General features: G+C 35.1%; 1 protein-coding gene across 2 annotated transcripts in view; it reads right to left on the bottom strand.

Moving 5' to 3' along the window:
* Positions 1–21,609, bottom strand: part of LOC145691148 (uncharacterized) — a 202,866-nt gene that overhangs the window by 6,165 nt on the left and 175,092 nt on the right. For both annotated transcript variants that reach the window (XM_081766877.1, XM_081766878.1), the window contains 5 exons: positions 12,876–13,119; positions 9,529–10,075; positions 7,640–7,774; positions 5,430–5,626; positions 1,628–1,772 (listed from right to left, as the gene is read on the bottom strand). In XM_081766877.1, coding sequence (XP_081623003.1) covers positions 1,628–1,772; positions 5,430–5,626; positions 7,640–7,774; positions 9,529–10,075; positions 12,876–13,119 — 1,268 coding nt within the window. The remainder of the gene's footprint in view (positions 1–1,627; positions 1,773–5,429; positions 5,627–7,639; positions 7,775–9,528; positions 10,076–12,875; positions 13,120–21,609) is intronic.

Raw genomic sequence — 21,609 nt, 5'->3', positions numbered from 1 at the left:
AAAACAGGAGAGCAACTTCATCTCAAAACTCTCAAATCTTGTGTGAATGTAACTTAGCAGTAGTAGTAGTATTTAAGTTTCAATGATGTAAACTATATACATCTATGTATGATAGTTAAAATAAATCGGAATAAGATACACAATGTAACATTTTCTGCACACATCTCAAGATAAACTATATTTCTCCACGTAAATACAAAAGGATCATGATTATATTTTTTAAGCATTTGTTGATAACTTACGTTGGTATTTTGCTCGCCATACTATTATTTGTGAGACCCATCATTGGAGGAACAACATACAATACTAATTGAAATCCAAATTTTAGTGACCACATTGAGTTGATTAAAATATCCGACTGCCCGTGTACCACTTTCAAATATTTATGACATCAGAAAACGATATCTGTAGGACACTAAGTAGTCGTTATATGGAGGCAGCCACATTTTATATCTATTCCAGCATGGTGGAAGTAAAATTGGAAAGTCGTTAATAGGATAAGCTTTTTAAGGCATTACGAGATTATTTCTACAAAGAACAATAAATTTTCACTTTGGCAATACTGAATATATGTGGATTCCATGTCCGTGGGTGTCAGTGACCACCAGTGACTTCACTGATCAGGAGCTTGTATAACCAACCTTGAACTACTTGTCTAATACAGCTACTATAGCACGTGGCGGCTATGACTGAATGTAAATGTGGTTTGTATGACTAATTTCTATGATAAAGTGGTTGCACTGATTGTTAGCGTCTATGACCAGTAGCTTGTACGACCAAAGCTCTTATGACAGATTTTGTGATGTAGCGTCTGTGACTTATGTCCTCCAGGGGGCGATCCTAATTGGCTGGTGTGAACTCAGTGACACCAGTTTTATCACCTTACCGACTACGCAGAGTCCCCAAGTAACAGTGGTATAGTGTATTCCTAACTTGTTTATAATTGTTCGAACACTTTTTCCAGGGTCCGCTTCCACAGTGTTTCTAAGGAGCTCATTACAACAAGCTATTGGTCCGTGGCTACAGACCTTATTTATTTTTCGATGTTGTGTCATCGGCTTGAGATTTCACCAACCAACATTTCATTTAGCATTCCCGGCTCAAATATACTGTTAGTGTTTTTCGCGGCTAAATATGCAGAATGTCCTAGTTTTAACTTTAAGGGAAAATAATTTGCAATTGTGTGTTAATTATGCGCATTTTCATACGATCCTGTTTAACAACACACTGTCCCCTGACTGATTGTAGACTCTAACCCGTTGTCTGTACAAGTACGGAGTTTGGTCGTTGTACGCGTGACTTTGATTGCGTTGCGTAAAGAAGGATATTTAAGTCGCACCAACCCAATACTATTACGTTAAACAATCAGATGACATAAATTCATACTACTTTTGCTATCTATGCATCACTTAAAAGGAAAGAAAACTAGAGGTTATTTGTGTTTTTCAATGGTCAACTCAATTCTAGGTGGTAAACTTTTGAGGCAGAAATTTCGCCTCCGTAATGAATTGAAAGCATCACTTGCGATTCGTGCTATATACTTAACGAATTATCGATTCTAGCATTTTGAAAGCACACTATAACGCTATCTTAAACAATATTTATCCATTCGTACAAATTTGCATACCTTGTTTTCTGTCCGATTATCACTACTACATACACTTGACCATACTGGGTTAGCCAAATGAGAAGCATTGCTCCCAGATGTATCACAAATAGAAGTTGTGTGGCTGTATCCTCCTCGAATGAATGGATTGCTGTGCCAGCGGGATCTGAAAGATAAATATTCGTACAGAAAACAAGAAAGCAGTACAAAAACACACTACTTCAGCTTAGTGTTACTTTGTGATAATCAGAATAATGCAACAAACTTTTAAGATGATATACAGGATGGACCGTAAGTTTCATTTCCTTCTATGTATATTACGAATATAAGTGTTGGTGAAACTGAAGTGAAGAAAGTATTATAACAGAAGATACATGTCGTCTGAGGAACCTATGGATAATATTTTATTCCAGAATGTCTGTGTGTATGCCATAACTTTTATAAAAGAGAACTGTTCTTTTCCACGTACAGGTCCGCAGTAATGCAACCTGTTTCAGAAAAGCTTCTTCCATTGGAATATCGTCATTGGGAAGGCTTGTTAAACCTTACTGCAAAATTCTTTTGCATGTTTATCATTGATTTTCCTGTGTGAGCTCGCTCATAAGCTCTAGTGCTCCTTTATTGATATTGTCCCACATAATAATCGCCTTACATCTCTGTGTTTCCTAATGTCAGAAATTGGTAGCGTAACGATAACTATAAGGACCCGTCCGCAAAAATAAATTTCGGACCTTTTAAATCTATAATTAAAAGTAAAGGAAACTAAACGAGTTACAATTAATGGCATATTGTAGCAGACGAAAACGCAAGTTAATACACTACAATTACTAAGTTATGTGAAGAAAGGTCAGGAAGTTCTTCCCCTTATCATGATAGAGAGGAACTAGGGAGTTGCAATCTGGTCCACGGACTTGTCCTTCTCTACATATTCATTTCGTTGTCGTCTTACATTTTGCACATGCATGGATCAGTTCGTTAATACCATCTGCATAAAATACTGCGGAATTGGACGGAAACCAGGTTTTTACCGCATTAATCTCCTTATCATCCACAAAACGCCAACCCCGAAAATGTTTCTTTTTATTTGGGAAGAGGAACTAATTGTATGGAGCCAGATCGGGTGAAGATGTTAAGTGAAGTAAAGGTTCGTAAGCACATTGGCGCACAAAAAGTGTTCCGCTAGCAGCAACACTCATTTCAAAAGCAAACTGCATATTTGTTTTGATAGCGTTCCCGTAATATGAAACAGTTCCTGTGATTGTAGCCCCTTTTTGTAAGTAATCAGTCATGATCACATACTTACGGTCCCAAAACACGGAAAACATTACCTTGCTGGATGAATGCTGCACTTAGCTTTTTGGTAATGGTGGAAGGTATATTTCCGTAGTTTCAAGGTCAATTAGATACAATTGCACACATTGCTGGAAAGATGTCAACAATCGGAAAACTCGCTTGGCCCATACACAGAATGCCATTGTGTGAACGGACACCCTACTATTGTTCACCTCCCTTGCTAAACAATTAATTGCTACATCTATCTTCAAGCGCTAGGTGCTTATCAACTTTTGCCATAACGTGTGGGTCCATAGCTGTTGAGATGCGACCTTCTCTGGGGTCATTCTGTAAACTTGTGCAACCACTTTTGAATTCTCTCTTTCAATAAGTCATTGTACCATAAGATGGGCGGGATTTCTCACCATACACAGCTGCCATCTCCTCTTGTATCTCTTGTATCGATTTTCTTCAAGACGGAGGAAACTCGAAATTCGACTTGTCCAACATACTGCCTCCGCCAAGTTTTCTGATTGTAATATCAGTTCAACCGAACTTGTAAGCATACAAATTTGCACACTAGTGAGGTGTCAAACTATCATTGTGCTTTTCTTCTTTACATTAATAGCACATCTCTTATCACGGTGAGGGTAAGAACTTCCTGGCCTCACTTCATATTATCTGTGGACGTTATACAATTATTTACCGGATAAATTATTAATTTTTATATTAACAGAAAGGACAGAAATTCAATTTTCAGTGACCATGTAAATATAAACTCCTGTGCGCGATAAAATTGTTATAAAACCTCAGTGACATCCTTTCAATGTCATAAATAGAATAAAACTAAACTTAAAATTAAGTACTAACTTTGTATCCCAAAAGTATATTGCATTATATTAAGGGGTCTAAAATCAGTAACTCTTATCCCACTGTTACTTATTGTTGATTATTAATCCACGTGGGAGCCACTAAAATTAAGACTATGAAGAAGAAAAACCTATAATTTTTTGTGTAGTTTATAGAACCTCACACATCTTTACTTACAACGATAACGTTGTATGTTGTATATTTCGTTCATTGTATGTTGTATATTACGTTAGTAATCAAGGCAGCAGTGCTCAAGCACTAGCCACAAAATAGAAGAAGAAGAAAGAAATAATGTAAGTAATATCTGTAGATTGATATACATTTTTTTATTAGTGCGTTGCTATGGTGATGATATTCGTTGTCAAGGAAATGTTTATAATATATAATTGTGTGAGTCGCCATAATAGTTAGATGTATAATTTTGAATTGTGTAGTAAAATACATAATTACCTGAACAATTAGAGGGGAGGTAATTTCCTATTTTCTCATCCATATAACTTCACTTAAAGAAACGATAATGAACTCAACTTTTATTTGACAGAAGATTGCTTGAAATATATCGTATTCATTATTTAAATGTTATATATTTAGATATATAAGGTGTAACAATGATGCCAGATGGGATATCAAGCTCGTCTGGTTCTACACGCTAAAATTACAAACTTCAATTAGCTTTAATGCTCGAGAAATAAAATCAAAAATGTTTTCAATTTTGTTCCTTTCGTTTGTATATATATATATATATATATATATATATATATATATGTAACATTTGTAACATAGTTTGGAGTTCTCTCGTGGTTAAGTGGTTATTGTAAGCGCCTTTTGCGTGGGAGACCCGGGTTTGATTCCCGGCGGGAGCTCATGTGGTTCGGATTCCACGTTAATCAGTAGGTTTACGTCTCATATAGTCTCGCTGCTTAAAAGGACGTTAAACTCAAAATCAATTCAATTCAACGTAATACAGTTTGCTGCTTTTTTTTTTTATAGGACAGTTGAACATAAAAAATCTCTCATTAGGTCATATGTTTGTATGGGCAGTTTAGCAAGGGTGGGCAGTCTATGAGAAAATAAAATACAGTCTCGAATTGGCAATCTTCTGAGCGTAACACATAGCAACATACAGCTTAATTATTTACACGTTATTAATTTACAATCGCTAATATTTTATGACACAATCTTCTAACACATTTTCTTTTACGCATAACAATGATTAAAAGACTGAAGGTATTTGATCATACATAAGTTCTATTTGTGATAAAGAGTATATTATACAGTGTAAAGAATATATTATTTTGCTTAATACACAAAACAGATATACAGGAAGAAAATCAATTTGAGAGAATGCACAATAATTTGTTATGTTAAACTCATTAATTGAATTCGAAACTCATAATCTCATTATTTTATTTTACAATATCAGAAAACTTTTTTATTTTATAAATATTCTAAGACTTTTTAAATTCAGAAATATGTTTTAACATCTTAATCAGGAAACGAGGGTACAAATTAATCGTCGAATAAACCCACAGTAATAACAGGAGTATCCGCACAAACCATCAAAACGGAAAAAACACTGAATAAATTTTATAACGACATTGACTTGTTATTGCCTACTTTACAAGTACACAATTTTCAGTATACGTTATTCTTACTTTAAATAAGGACAAAATATTCATACCTGATTACTTGCTTAGGTAAAGGTATACTTTGATTTCCTGTATGCTTTCGAAGTAATTCCGTACAGTGCTTTCCCACATCGTAGTCACTCAATTCTTCCATTAATTCAGCTCCACGTCCACCAACCCAACACAAAAGAATTCCAATTTGATTTTGAAGTACGTCAAAACCAGTGATATCACGCAACCACGACGAAGGCTGTCAGAATAAATAACATCAAACAAACTGCTTAACTTCAAGCAATGGAAACTCAATTTTAGAAAATCTAAATAACTATTTTTATTAATACTTAAATAACTACATCCGGAAATCATATTTGAAATTCTCTTCGTCATTTCAAAGAAAACAGTACTAAAAATTAAAATAAAGGCAAAAATCAGTTCTTATTTGTCACTTCTAATCTAAAAACGAATCAGTTCTTATCTTAGAGGTACGGTTGTGTACGTTAGGTTTCGAAACGAAAAATTTTGCATTATAAATTGAAGTCAATCAACAACTGTAAAGAGACAGACATGTGATAATCAACTGTTTTAGTTACTTTTGCATTATTATTTCATTCTATGGAACGACACAATAGTATGGCCAGCTTACTGCCTTTTACACCACACAGTGAATTCCTAACTCAGTTTCCTGATTCTGTAATGATAATAGAAAATAAATCAACATACATAACACGATAAATATTTCTAAAACTAAAACTATATAAAACATAAAACTTGTAAAATTATTTCTTGATTCAATGAGCTATTAAGGCCGAAATGTAAGATCTTGGATTTCAAAAGTGACTTTTCGTAGAGCACAATGTGAAAGTACCTTTTCACAAATAACATAATCTTATACAACTGTATCTTAAAAGAGGATGGTCTCACGTTTTTCTAATGACATCAACCTTCAAATGGTAGTTTTAGACAAAGTACATAATCAAAAAAAAAAAGAGTAGTTTTTTTCTTTCAAGATATTTTAAAAACTACTTTTCGCATAATGAAAATCAGTTTCCAACAATATCCGTATGTTATTTACACTAAGGAACTTTACTTTGTGATCGAGAAACCTTTGGATCATAAACTATAAAACAAGCATGGCAAACTTGAAATCATTTCTAAGATTCTGGCATTGTAGAAGTGCTATACAAAATACGTAAGTAAGATTGTTCAAACTTTTATATGAACAAGAATTAACTTTGCTGATGTTCGCTTATACCAGCATAGGTGGATCAAAAAGGAAGGTAGAGGGCAGCGGCACAGGCACCAGTGCTACAAAAGCCTGGTCAAAGAGAAAACATAATCTTTCCCCTACCTTCCCAGGAGTCCGTCCAGGATCCGCCCTCACATACCAGAAATAATGAAATTAATAATTGATCATGTTGGCTTGTATGACATATACAGTGTTCAGAAAAAATACGAAATACCACATCGCATGTACCAAATAAATAAGTAACGGAGAAACAGCTTCAACATAAGGCAGCATCCTTCGGAAAGTTTTTTAAATCTTTTTTTTTTTTTCCTTTCTTCATAAACCTACTTTTTTGAGTTACTATGAATCTTGCCGTTAATAAATAAGCAAATATACAGAGCCTACCTATTTGCATGCATAGACATCAAAACAAGAGGTATTTGTTTTATTGAAAAAAGAACATTTCGCTTTATAATTGGCTTTCAAGGTAGTTTTATCAGTTATAACGATTAACTTTCGAATTTTCTCAATGAACAAAAATAGTCACGGCAGCCTGCAAATGCGCCCGTCTCTTTTCTTTCTCCAGTGATCGGTTTCGACTGAATCCAGGTATTCTGACTGAAGTGCCCTTCTCGGAACCATTGCAAATCGTTCGATACCAATAGGATATCTGAACCAAACTAAGGGCAATCTGACGATACGAAAAGCAACTATCTCGAAAACCTATCACACCATCTAACGTAAATTGAGTAAAATGTCTCGATTCATATGGCTCTCGCTTTTGAGGCATTTTGCACTCTTAGCACACACCACTACATTTTTTTTTTCTTTCAGTAACATGAAGGGTTGTGAATAGCTCCATGTCTATCTATAGGAAATGTATTCTTCGTGTGTGCTGCACAAGCATTCTACGTATCATGACCTCCCAACTTGTTTCAATGTTTTATTTCATACTCGGATTTCAATTTCCGACTGTATAATTTTCAAAATCAATTATATCTCTAGTTTGAATTGCAACATACAAGGAAAATCAATTACCTCATCTCTTGAAGGTATTACATTAAGATAATCATGAAACACAATTTGAAACCCTTTGAAGCCCGCTGTCCACCATGGCTTTCCAAAATCTAAAAATATCTTATTAATTGTTGCAAATCCCATTTCTTCGATGGCCTAGAAAACATAAGTATAATTTATTTTTGTAAAAATATAATCAGTATAACTTTAGTGTTAACTACTAATTTTCTTTTATTGTATAGAAAATCAATGCCTTTGAAGTCCATGACATAAAGGTAGTATCGCTTTTGATCCAGAATTTTGAAATTTATTAGTTTACGAGGCCATGCCGAAAAGTAATTTCTCCTATTTGTTTTCTAGGATGTAAGCAAGTATTTGGTTGTGAGTACCATTGCGTTACATTAATGATACTTTTCTTATTGATATGTTGCAAGTTTCAAAATGATGATCACTGCGATTCAAGAGCTATAGCAAGAAACATAGCGACATGTGAAATACTAGGTCAGTATGGCTGAAGCAGCGCGTAGTGATCGAATTTCTCACAGCAGCAAATCTGTTCCTTATTGACACGTATCGGTGAATGACGCTTGCCTACGAGGAGAACCGTGTAGACATCATTACGTTAAGGCGTTGGACTGTTCGTGCTCATACAGGAAACACGAAGAGAAAACCTGGCCTTGGTGATAAACAACGAAATGGAAAGCAGCGCATTGCAGCGGATGAACTACATTCCAACAGTAATTACGAACTAATTCGAGAGAACCAGTGAATCAAACAAGGCAAGCTTGCTTTGAAGTGTGTCATATCATGGGAACAAATGCAGGCAATATCACCTGTACTATCACCCAAAAAAAAAAAGAAAGAAAAAAGAAAAAAATCTTAAGGCATCGCCAAGCAAAGTCATACTAATAGAATGCTAGCAGGTTCGTGTATAGTGCACATGGAATTCCTGTCTAAGAATCAGGCCGCAGCACGGGGGTGGCTAGTAGGACCTCAGTCTTCCTGAAACTTTATTGTTTGCAGATAAGCATATATTTGAAATACAAGAAATCAAAATCATTGATCTGGCTATCGATTCTGATCTGGCACGACTATTGATTCTGGTCAGTACTATAAGATTCTCTTACAGAACTGAAGAATGAATTCGACGAGTTCGTCCACACACAGACTCTCTCATTTGGCACAACAAAGTTCACCCTCACGCTAATGCAATCGAGACAAAAAAAAAAAAAAAAAAAAAAAAAAGAGAGAGAGAGAGAGAGATTAAACACCTTGGTTTCGTTGTCATGTCTCATTCTGCACACAGTCCAGATCTGACTCCATCAAATTTTCATCCTTTTAAAAAAATCACGGAACGCCTGAGAAGACTATTTTGATTCTAACGATGCAGTGAAATAAGAAGTCAGATTATGGATCCATCCGTCAAGATGAAAAATTTTATAATGAGAAGATTGTGAAACTGGTCACACGTTGGCATAAGTGTGTTGATTGCCAGGGGCGATTATATGGAAAAATAACTATTATGGCCTGTAAATTAAAATTCTAGTAATGTATATACGTTTGTTTTAAAGCGTTATTTCAACAGTTTTCACATTAAAAAATAGGAGGCATTACTTTTCAGTTTGCCCTCGATTCAAAACAAAGAGCATAGTCAGCAACTGTGGTGTAGGTATACGTATACAAACATTCAAGTGAAAATTTAAAATAGCCAATTAATGGATGCTTTCTAAGTTGACTCCCTTTTTATGTAAAGAGAACAGGAGGCAGTTGGATTTTGAATTTAAAATAGATTATATAAGAAAATTAAGCACACTTATTCTTAGGTAGCACTAAACAAATCCTACACTATTCAGTTGGATAATACCAGTGAATATTTACAACATAATCTACAAGTAATTTAAAATACTCACCTTTGTCATTGATACTGGCAGTTTTGGATTAAACATTGTTTTGTGGCATTCTTTCAAGCATCCCAAAGAAGAAGTGACTATGACATGTTTCCCACCAAATCTCTCACCAGTCGAACATAATACTTGCACAGGAGGGAGCAAATCTGAAGGTGTTTCTGCTTCACACGAACAATTGACATATTTATGTTCAGCAGACGATCTATTTTTGAGATTTGTAGGAAGCAAAACTGGATCAGTTCCAAGACAGTTATTGTTCTCATGTCGTTGTTCACAATTAAAATTTTCTTTCAGTTTGTTGTCTTCTTTACTTTGCCTCGCATTTTCATTACAACAATGTAAATGTATCCGTGGTTTCCAGTTGATTTCAACAACAGGGCAATTTAAACGAAGACTTCCATCGGGAAATTGTTGGATCAATTTGTACACCAAGCTGCTATATCCATGTTTGAAATTCATGTAATTCTGTCCTCCACAAGCTTCATATTCACCCCAAGCTTTAGCTGAGAGTTGATTCAGATCGTAGCAGGAGTTATCAATCACATGAAATCTTTAAAATAAATGAAGCATGTATCAGAGTAAACTCAATAAAAATATTAAATATTTACAAGAAATATTACACGAGTAGTCCACTTGATCAAAGTGAGACTGTATGTGCCGGTATTTATACTGGCTCTGACTTTTTAGGGTTGAAAGTAGTTTTAAAGAAATTCTCCAAAAGAGTTAATATAAATCCGGGAAAGACACAAAAAGAAGTAGAGAAATAAGGAGAACACAAATAAGTCTTCTGAAGGACGAAAATAAGTTTCAAACTCCGTGACTACGAGGTACTCTCTACGGCTTAAAATAATCGATCATCGAAAGCATACCAGCAGACAATGAAGCACGCACCGTTGAAAGCACTAAAATTGCATATTAGTACTGACAAATCTATATAAGGGTGTGTTCGTAGAGAAAAAGAAAACAAAGTAATACGCTAACAAAAATCATATTAGCAAATTCTACTCAATTTGAATTCATTACCTCGACAACTCACTACTAGTGTGTATATATTTGTACTAATAATACGCTCATACAGAACCGTGGTGCCGTAACCAGCAAAGCATCCGCATGCTAATCAGACGGCAAGGATTGGATTCGAGGTGAACGTGGGAATTTATTTCCCGTTATACCCTCGCTTCAAACTGACTTAGAGATAGAGCTGTGATATATTTCGAAATTGAAAAATATCAAATATCGAGAACGCAAAATTTGAATTGATACTGATCGATTTTCGATATATATATATATTTTTTTTTATATTTCGATATTATATTATTTCAATATTTTTCGATATTATATTATTTCCTCTTTTTTGCAATATTTCGATATTTCCATTTTCTTACAAAATTTATGTATACATCTGATGCTGCCCTACACAAATCAAATAGTATTAGTGTCTATATTTGTCTATAAATTGATTTGTCTATATTTGTTCATTATTAAAAAATAAGTATTTTCCTAAACATCAAATGTCTTGTAATAAGTTTTCCTCCGTGCAGATTGGAAATAGGTAATAAATTAATGCTGTTTTCGATAGTTTTTTCCTAAGTTGCAAAATTAATCACTAAATTCACTTGAGTCATAATTCCTTGGCATTTCAAATCAGCTAAAGTTTTCAAAGAGGCAAGAAGTTAATAAATGATCTAATGGTTCTAAAATATTTTATACGGACTACCATACATTTATACATTCCTAAAATCTTCTTCTAGGTGCATATACAAAACTCAACACGGGAAGGGGGGGGAAAGTGTTAGGTTTTACTTTTCTTTCCTGATTACTTACATCAGCAATTCATCAGGAACGACTCCAAAGTTTCTTTTTCTTTGTTTCTTTCTTTCTTGTAGCTACTCACTTAAAGTTAATGTTCATCCTATACACAATTATGTCTCTACAGCTATAAAATATATAGTTATGACTCCACCGAAGTATGTCCACTGGATTTTGAACTCACTTCTGATATTCTCTTATCTTCTTTCATTTATTAATCTTTCCCATGTTTGGAAGTTGTAGCAAAATTTATTTTGTGTGCGTTTTTTTTTTTTTTTTTTTTTTTTTTTTTTACTAAACTACGATTATATTATAGTAGTTTATTACTATAGTACAATTTTTACTAAACTACGTACATATTTCATCTTAATTTTCATGCCCATACATTGCTATGCGAATGCACAAAATAAGAGAAGCACAATATTATATGTAGCAAGAAATGTTCTTCTAATCGTGAACAAAAGATAAGAACTAAAGCGATTACAAACTTAATACGAAAGATTCAGTTTTGAAAAGCGAAAAACTGCTGTTTATCTATTCACAGAACGATTTCAATTGTGTAAACTAGGACACTTCAATAGGAGCGTTCAGACTGGTATGGAATAAAATCACAGATTAAAAATAACATATGAACAACAAATAAGAATTACAATAGAAGAAGAAATAACTATTGATATATATATATATATATATATATATATATATATATATATATACGACAAAGATTAACAAAGATTTGGCTCATATATAGGATGGACAGTTGGTAACAGGGATGAAAAAATAAGCTTGCAGACGATATGGCCATGTTGCTCAATCTAGATCATAACATAATAGAATGAGAGTAAATATTTAAAAAAAATGAAAGCTATGTTTGTTGTAGTGAGGAGAATCATAGAAATTGGTAGGAAATTCAAATAATGAAGAACTTATGTCTAGTTTAACACCTATAAGTAAAAATATGAAGTAAGACATGAGACACGGAAGGCTAAGAATGGGAAAAGAAGCATGTAGGAAGAATGAAATCCTAAACAGATGGTTTCTTAACGAAGAGTTTCAAAAGAGACAGTGTACCGAACTCACCAAATGTTCCATGTAGAGTATTGTACTATGCAGGGCAGAAAATGGATATCATGAGGAAAGAATCTTAAACGGTTAAAAGTCCTGGAATGCGAATGTGAAAAAGAATTGATAACTCTAGCTGGGTGGAACAAAAAAGAAAGAAGGAAGAGTTAGAAGAAGTAGGTTGAAAACAGTAAGAGGGTAAATAAAGAGAGGAAAGAGTACTTAGAATAAAAAAAAGACATGATGAAACCAAAACAACAGAGAGAACAATAGTAACAGTAAACAATATTAAGACGGCTTGATTTAGAGGGAACACTAAGAGGTAACGGCAACACCTTAGTGGAACTTCTCAATTTGCCATAAGTAACCTTTTGGTAAAATGTAAGAGTCACGAGAGAAGAAGATAATGCTGGGAAGAAATATGGCAATTTCTATTGTTAACTACATTGATATACGATATATTAAATAAATGTACATACCTGACATGCCAGTCGTGAAGATCTTCTTTGATAGTTCTTAAGTCTTTTGTGTCATTTGAGCATTCGTCCAAGTATTTCCAGTACTTCTGTTTTAAGTAATGCCCAACAGATTCTGGAATATCCGTTGACTTAGCACTTGGATCCGCAAAGATGCAACAATCCTCAAGAATCTCTTCAACAACCTTGTAAACTTCCTTAACAACATGTGGATCTATACTTGTACTATCTTCTCTCAAATAGGGTCCTGTATTATAAATATGAAGCAAAAGGCGTGAGAATTTGTAAATTGTCTCTAATTTAATAACTTGCAAAATATAATAATTTAAGTACCCTTTGTTTGTTACCGTTGTTAAGGCAAAATGGAACTGAGCTTGAAACCAACTTGAACTTTATAACGCTGTCGTTATACACTCCTTAAACAACCCTCGTATATACAAGAGGATTTCTTGGAATCAGTGCTCACCAAGGCGGAATTCTTGGAAACGCAAAACTGCGAAGTTCCTCTCTTCCAAGTGTTTAAGTGTATGTGTGTGTGTTTGTCGCCCACATCCCTCTTCGCGCAGCCTAATTTGGGAGAAGAATTCAGAACAATGTGACGCTTCCACCCATCTCTGTACAAGCTGAACTGCGAAGCAACCAACTGTATTTCATAATTTGCATATTTTACAATTACCAGTCATTATTCATTTTAATGTTTAACAGTATAATCATTATACTCTTAACACTCCACCGCGGTGGCTCGGTGGTAGAGCGTTCACCTCTGGTGCTTGGGGTCCCGGGTTCGATCCCAGCCCCTGCCAAGAGAACTTTGTGGTTGACAAACACCGTGCTCGTGGGTTTCCTCGGGGTTCTCCCGTTTCCTCCCACTTTCTTCATTCCACCATTTCATTCATTACTCATCATCACCGTCTCCTTTAGCCTAACCGGCATAACCGTGGGACGTAAAACTCAAAGATTTCATTTCATTTCATTTCTTAACACTCCAAGAACCAACTTATTACTCATGAGAAGAGCAACTGCTTAAAAACCTAATGTTGTACAAGAAATATTTTCTTATTAAGAAGTGTATTCCTACGCATCCATTGTGTGAGAAGAGAGTAGCACTCACACAAGGCGCGAATAGTGGAATTTCTAATGCGATTGAAGATGGACAACTTTACCATGCATCCCACTCAAGATTATAATTCTGTGATTGTAGTGTAGCGCATATATATCACGAAAAATGTGGTTTTCTTATTCTAAAAGGCTGCGACTCATTACTACGTTATTTTATACTCACAAATTAGGTTAAAGTGTATTTCAAAGGAAATCCTGCAAGGAGTGACTAAAAGAAGAATTAACCTTTCATTGAAGGTGCACTTCCCCAATGGATGGTGGAACAAACACGTGCGAGGAGAAACCAGTTAAGGCAATGGAGCATAAATTTCCTACCTCCGATGGTTAAGTTTTCTTACTGTGAACAGTGCTTACGTTTTTCGGTCAACCAACTTTCGTAACCGTAATTACGCTTGCGGAACTTTCGTGTCTCCGTCGCGAATACGAGAAGGGGCCTAATCATTACATCCAGGAAAATTTATTTTTGTTATTATAATGTGAGCGTTAATGATGATCGAAAGTTTAAAACACATATATCAAATATATATTCAGTGAGTGTTAATTATCATTCCAAGTAATATCACAGTGAGAGTGTAAAAGTGTGCATGTTACGCAATAATATTTTGTGTTACAGGCTAACAAGCAATGTACAGAACAAGGCACGATCAGATCCGACTGAAACTTCGCCCAGAGAACATATAATAGAAAAGAAGAAAAATGCCAAATTGGAGCTGCCACCATCCAGAAACACCGGAGATATGCTCCGCAACAATATGATATAAGGTAAACATCGCAAGATACCAGTTTATGTCGGAAACGGAAAGGATGGGCAGCACCAGGATATCAAGATATTTGATATGCTATAACACTGACTTGGCGGCCATCTTGAAAGCCGCCATCTTGGATATAGCGTAAGGTATTGAAATAGAAGCGGGCTGTATGATATATCAATGTAAGGTAAAATGCAAAAGGAAAACCAATGATGTAACCGCGAAAAACATATGTGTAATGGTATGGACGGGACGAAGTGTAGAAGACTCGGGCAAAACAAACGTGCAGAATAATAGGGCAAGACCCCACGATAAATGGTACGCGTCAAGTAACTGCAACAGTGTCTGTGCATGGAAGTGCATCCGCCTTGACGGATTATGCCTTCCGAGGATATTGATGCCTTTCTCTGATATTGTGACTGTTTGGGACCGTCGTGAAACAGTGTAGCAAACCGTGCAAAGGAACAGATACATTCGTAAAGAAATGTAAGCTAGAACAGGGCTAGCCTTTCCCATCCGTACGCACTTTGTTTCAGATAGTGTTGTTTAAACAAACGTGGGCCGAAATGTCTCTTGTTCACACGAAACAAGAAAATTGAACAAGAAACGTACAAAACGGTGTCCAGGAGTGGGTTTCAATCACAGGTAGGTTGCGCTTTTGATCACCAATCCAAGATGATATGTCCTACACTCCGGAGTGAGGTGCCGAATTGCTGTTCCATAAGAGGTAGTCCTCTGTAGATTATGTAGTCTCCAAACGAGTGATCGTATCGCGGGTTGCAATTGTGGTGTTCACTGTTCCAAACGGAATCCCAATATCCTCGGAAGGCATAATCTGTCAAGGCGGATGCACTTCCATGCACAGATGCTGTTGCAGTTACTTGTCGCGTACCATTTATCGTGGAGTCTTGCCCTATTATTCTGCCCTTCGAATACACGTTTGTTTTGCCCGAGTCTTCTACACTTCGTCCCGTCCATACCATCATACATATGTTTTTCGCGGTTACATCATTGGTTTTCCTTTTGCATTTTATCTTACATTGATATATCATACACCCCGCTTCTATTTCAATACCTTACGCTATATCCAAGATGGCGGCTTTCAAGATGGCCGCCAAGTCAGTGTTATAGCATATCAAATATCTTGATATCCTGGTGCTGCCCAACCTTTCCGTTTCCGACATAAACGGGTATCTTGCGACGTTTACCTTATATCATATTGTCGCGTGGTGCGTTATGTTGCGGAGCATATCTCCGGTGTTTCTGGATGGGGGCAGCTCTAATTTGGCATTTTTTCTTCTTTTCTATTATATGTTCTCTGGGCGAAGTTTCAGTCGGATCTGATCGTGCCTTGTTCTGTACGTTGCTTGTAAGTATTCTGCATGCATATTGTTTGTTATGTTTATAGCTTCTGCAGTGCTACGAGCTATTTTTTTCCTTCTCGGAAGATATGGAGTAAGCTTAGGTATATTTAACCCAATGTCCCCCGAACTGCTGTTCGTGATACTGGGTAATCGTTACAGGAACAGTCGGCTGATTCTGCTGATGCGGAAGCGGAAATGTATTACGAACACGGTGTTTATTCAATGCTAACAACCTATGGTTCGAATCCCGACTCTCACTATTGTAATTCTCTGTTGGTTAACATATGTACTTGTAGGTTGGTATCGTCCAGTCCGAAAGTCTGTTTCCTTACATGAATCATTACAAGGACGCTTAGGGATCAAACCCTATACTATTAAACCTGTTTTCTCAAACAGTAACCCACAGGAACATGAACCCAGAACCCAACATTACTGTTTTATCTGTCTTCTCAAACAGTGACGTAGAGAATCGAACCCTGATATTGTTTTAACTTACTCATCGCTCACACTATTTCTTAGCCTTATAAAGCATTAAATGGCTAAGTGACGCCACATGAATTCCCGATACAACCCTCTTGAGTTTACCTCTCCGTTGTACTATTATCTACAATAAGAAATTTTAGGCAAGTTTCTTTGTGAAGGACTGAAATAACCTTACAAACTTCCTTTAAATATGCTTACTTTTTTATATATTAAAGATAAGTGGAATAATAAATAATTTCCACTAGTTCGATACAATTATAATAGAAAGATTATTTTAAAGGGAAATATACGGACAAATAACTTTGCATCCAGTCACTTTTTAAAGAAAAATGGATTTTTAAGACTATTTTTACATCTTGTATAGATACAATGACTTGACAATAATTCATCACAATTTATGTTTGTCAATGTATGTATGGATAGATTTGAAAAGATAAAGGAAAATATTAAGTGTTAAAGAAGAAAGCTGAAGATCGGAAACAGTGGAAAAAATATTTCCAGACTCCCATTTAAGGAGATAAAAACTTTAGAAAACAATATATTAACAGACTTCAACAAAAACGCTTTAAAGAGTAGAAAATAATAGAAGTTCTGAAAAGCAGAAAATACAGGGGAAAATAATAAAGCGTTTGAAAACAGAAAACGATTCATTACCATTATCTATATATAAAAAAAATCAAGTCTGTGTTAAAACAAACAAGTTAATACAAATTAATGTATAATATAAGATTAGTTTTAGTTTGGATGATAATTTCATGAGGTATTATTATATTTGGCTTTGCACAAACTTCGAAATTTTGTATACATAACGGTAATGAATTATTTCCAGCTTTTCAGCTTTTGTTATTTTCTATTTTTTAGCCCTTTTGTTGAAGTCGGTTAATATTGTTTTTTTTTTTTTTTAAAAAAAAGATAGTTTTAATTTTCTGCTTATTTTTAAGTTTACTGTATTTTTCCAGTTTGTCGTTACCCCAGTAGTTTACCTACACACCTATAATAAAAGTAAGACACTAACTTCCTATAAAATGGGTCGGCCTACGAAACATGCGTGACCATATATGCATAAATATATAAATCGGTTTACAAGTTACGGAATTACGTGGACATACACACGGTATTAACACTATCATTTGTTGAAGACTTTCATGACCTAACTCCAAAGACTTTTATTATAATAGATCATGATAAAATGTATATGAAACCTACTCTTTGAAACTAAAAAGTATTATTAATCAAAATCGGTACATCTATGTTGAAGTTATGCATGAACATGCACACAATGAAATAAGTTGACTACGATATTAACATTGTCAGCCGTTGAAGAATTTCATAGTCTAGCTCCGAAGATTATCATAATATAATAATGAAATTTATTTAGAATCACCGTAAAAGCATACTCTTTGAAACAAAACAAGAATGATCAAAATCGGTGCATCTATCTCGAAGTTATGCATGAATATATGCATATTAAAACCGGTTAATTAGGCTTCTCACACTACATTCGTTGAAGTGTTTAAAGGTTTAGCTCCAAAGATTATCATTACATCCTCATGGAATTTATATGGGACAACCAGAAAAGTATACTCTTTCAAAAAAGAAAAAAAAATCTTAAAATCTGTGGTATTATATTGAAATTATGCGTCAACATAGACACAACATATATATATACGAGGCACATGTAAAAAAAAGTGCCGTTAATTTATTTACACGGGCTTGGCAATATTAATGAAGCTGAGCATGCGCGGCAGCATGTCCTAGTATTCTGTGCTTGCAAGAGAGATAGAATCATCCGACTAGAGCTGCGTACATACGAGTAGCAGTAAGGTGAAATGGCTGCCGTAATCGCTGAAATCCATCGAGGATTGGGTGCCATTTACGGACCGACAATAACGAGTGAAGGGAAGGTGCAGAGAATTTCGGGAAAGGTGTTTATGAGGATGAACGTAGCGTTTATGACGAAAGCCTAGTGTTCAGACGGAGGATCTGATGGTACGTGTTAATGAGAAAGCGTGATTCAATTGTCGGTTCATAATAACTGAAGTTACCAAAGAGTTTCCAAAAGTATCTTCGAAAAAAGTGCATCGAATTGTGACTGATAAGCTTCACAAACCATGTGCAAGATGAATGCCAAAAATGCTGGCAGACGCTCATAAAAAGCAAAAAATGAGTTGGATGTGATTTTTCGGCCCGTTGGGAGGGAACATTGGGATGACCTCTTTTCTTATATACTGATAGAGAATGAAACCTGAATATCGCACGCTACCGGGCAATCGAAGCAGCAGTCAATGCAATGGCGGCACTCTGGTTCTCCTAAAGCGAAGAAATTGTAACACCATCAGTTCACAAAATCATGGCAATTGTGGGACGGAAAACGTTTTTTTTTTTTTTTTTTTTTTTTTTTTTTTTTTTTTTTTTTTTTTTTTTTTTTTATTCTTGGAACCAGGACAAACAATTACAGCAGATATGTATTGCCAAACACTGAATAATCTGTGATGTGACATCCAAAATCGGCGAAGTAGAATGCTACGTTCTGGAATTCTTCTGAACCATGACAACATAAGCACTTATACAGCTGCTCGTACTGTTCAGACAATTCAAAAACTTCGATGCAAATTATTCAATCAATCCTCTTAGCCCCGACCTTACCGCCAGCGATTTCTTTTTTCTCCTTTACCTGAAAAAGTGGGTTGCATCGAAGCTTTTCAACGATAGTGAAGTGCTCAAGACCTCAATTCTTGACTGGGTGCACTTTCAGGCGGCCGATTTTTACACAGAGGGTGTAGGAACCTACGGAAGCTTGTGCTACGCCACAGAAATGTTTTGAGATTCATGGTGACTATACCAAAAAAAAAAAAAAGTAGCCAAAGTATGTACTTGTATATCAATCTCAATAAATTTCTGCTCCTATTATTTTCTTGTTTTTGGAAAAACATTTGCATTTTTTTGACATGCACTTCATATATGTAGATAGAGTGATCCTTATTTTTCGACTTCCGGTTTTTCTTTATTCTCGCCTCCTAATATGGTTCCAAAGTAATTCATGAGAAAAATTAGCTCAATTGTATAATATTAAATGGTGCCCCAAACGATTTCAAGTTTTTAATACATTTACAGCATACAATATAAGGCAAAGGTACATTGTTTGAAAAGACTACTGAGTTAATAAACAGATATTATGAAGGAAATAACTGTTAAATTATTAAAGATAAGTTAGAAATAACGTCAGATGTTTGTGATGAAAAACTACCCCGAAATGATATGTCATGTGACTACCTTCCTATTAAAAATTTTGAACGTGAATCCACAGTGGGAGACTGCAAGATGGTCGCCATGATGGTACTATAGAATAGTAGATGTGGTTCTACCTCCATTATCCCTATCTAAGATATGATGCCACTCCCTCTAGCCAGTCCAAACATACAAGGTACCTTCGCCTCATATTGCATACCGTAAATGCATTAATTTGAAATCGCTTGGGGTACCATTTAATATTATTCAATTGAAGTAGTTTTTCTTACGGGTTACATTGGTCTGATATGGAACCATTTTAAAGGGTGAGACTCAAAACACATGGAAATCGAAAAATAAGGACAACCCTAATACACTTAGGGTGATTCACTTATATTGAGCCGAAGTCAATGTGCAACTGTACCGCGTATGTGCAACTCATCGCCGTGAGAGTACTACAAGGCAAGCAACAGTATCTCATTAGTCACGCAGTAGAGCAATGTGGTCGAGCGTAGTTTGATCCCCCGAAACCGAATAGATTCAGGAAAGAGTTCATTTTGGTCCTTTCCGACGCTAAGTTCACGGGTAGTGATGGGCAGTGGGAATATTCCCGGTGGGAAGAAAAATTAAAAAATGGGAATATTCCCGGGTTTTTTCCCCTGGCATATAAATTCCCGGGAAGGAATTTATTTCCATTTCTTTACTTTATCTTCCAAATTATAATCCAAGAACCATATGACTAATTACTTTATTTTCATTTATTATGATTTACTTCTAGGTTTTAAATAATTTGGAAGCTAAAAAATTAAAATTCGTTGACTGTAATTTAACTAAATTTTAGTAAATTCGTTAACTAACAATATGATTTTTATATTCCATTTCCATTTGCACTAAAAAGTAGTAAAGTACTTATTTACAAATGATCAAAAGAAACAGGTTTGTAAAGTAATGTAGAAATTATGTAGAAATAGATATGAAGTACTATTAATACACTCCGAACCACCGTTAGTAATAGACGTCGGTCTGTCTCCTGTCTCCGACTCGAATTTCTGAAGAGGTGCTCGGACTTCTCTTGCATGTGAATTAACGCATGAAATTTCGAGAAATAGGTAAAAAGAAAGGTCGTGTGTGGCAATGTTACGTGCAAAATTATAAAGATAAGTCAGTATCTTGCAAATATTGTGAACATAAATATGTATGCACAAATGTTGATAAAATGGTGAGACATGTGTCTTCTGGCAGTTATCCAACCTATAAAATTTAATATGTTTGTAATATCAGTAGTAGAGTCAATTTTAGAAAATCTACTTACATGTAAATTTAAATTGTTTAGCGGTGTAAAAGTGTGTGGACTTACTATATACCATTTTTTCCATATGTTTACTTGCATAGAACATATTGTATGTAAATATACATTTATGCGTACTCTCTAAATATAATAAAATATTAATAAAATAATATAATATTGTTCAAAATATACATTTTAAAGAATTTTTTGGAGACAACAGTAATATATACTGTGATAAAAGAAAAAAAAACTAATTTAACTTTGAAATCATAATATAGTTAAATAATGTAATTTTCGTTACGATTGAACATAAATTCCCGGAAAATTCCCATTTTTGGGAATCTTCCCGGGAATATTCCCGAAAAATATCTTCCCGGGAATTTACCCATCACTATCGTGCGTCAAGTGCGTAATTTTCGTGTAGGTCGTGCCATTATGAATCGTATTATACGGTAATATGGGGCAGATTTCTTGGCCCACCACACCGACACGAGTAGCTAGAAACT

The sequence above is a fragment of the Thermobia domestica genome, chromosome 1 (assembly GCF_964235325.1).
Source record: "Thermobia domestica chromosome 1, izTheDome1.hap1.1, whole genome shotgun sequence".
NCBI lineage: Eukaryota > Metazoa > Arthropoda > Insecta > Zygentoma > Lepismatidae > Thermobia > Thermobia domestica.
This window is presented reverse-complemented; position numbering and strand designations above follow the sequence as displayed.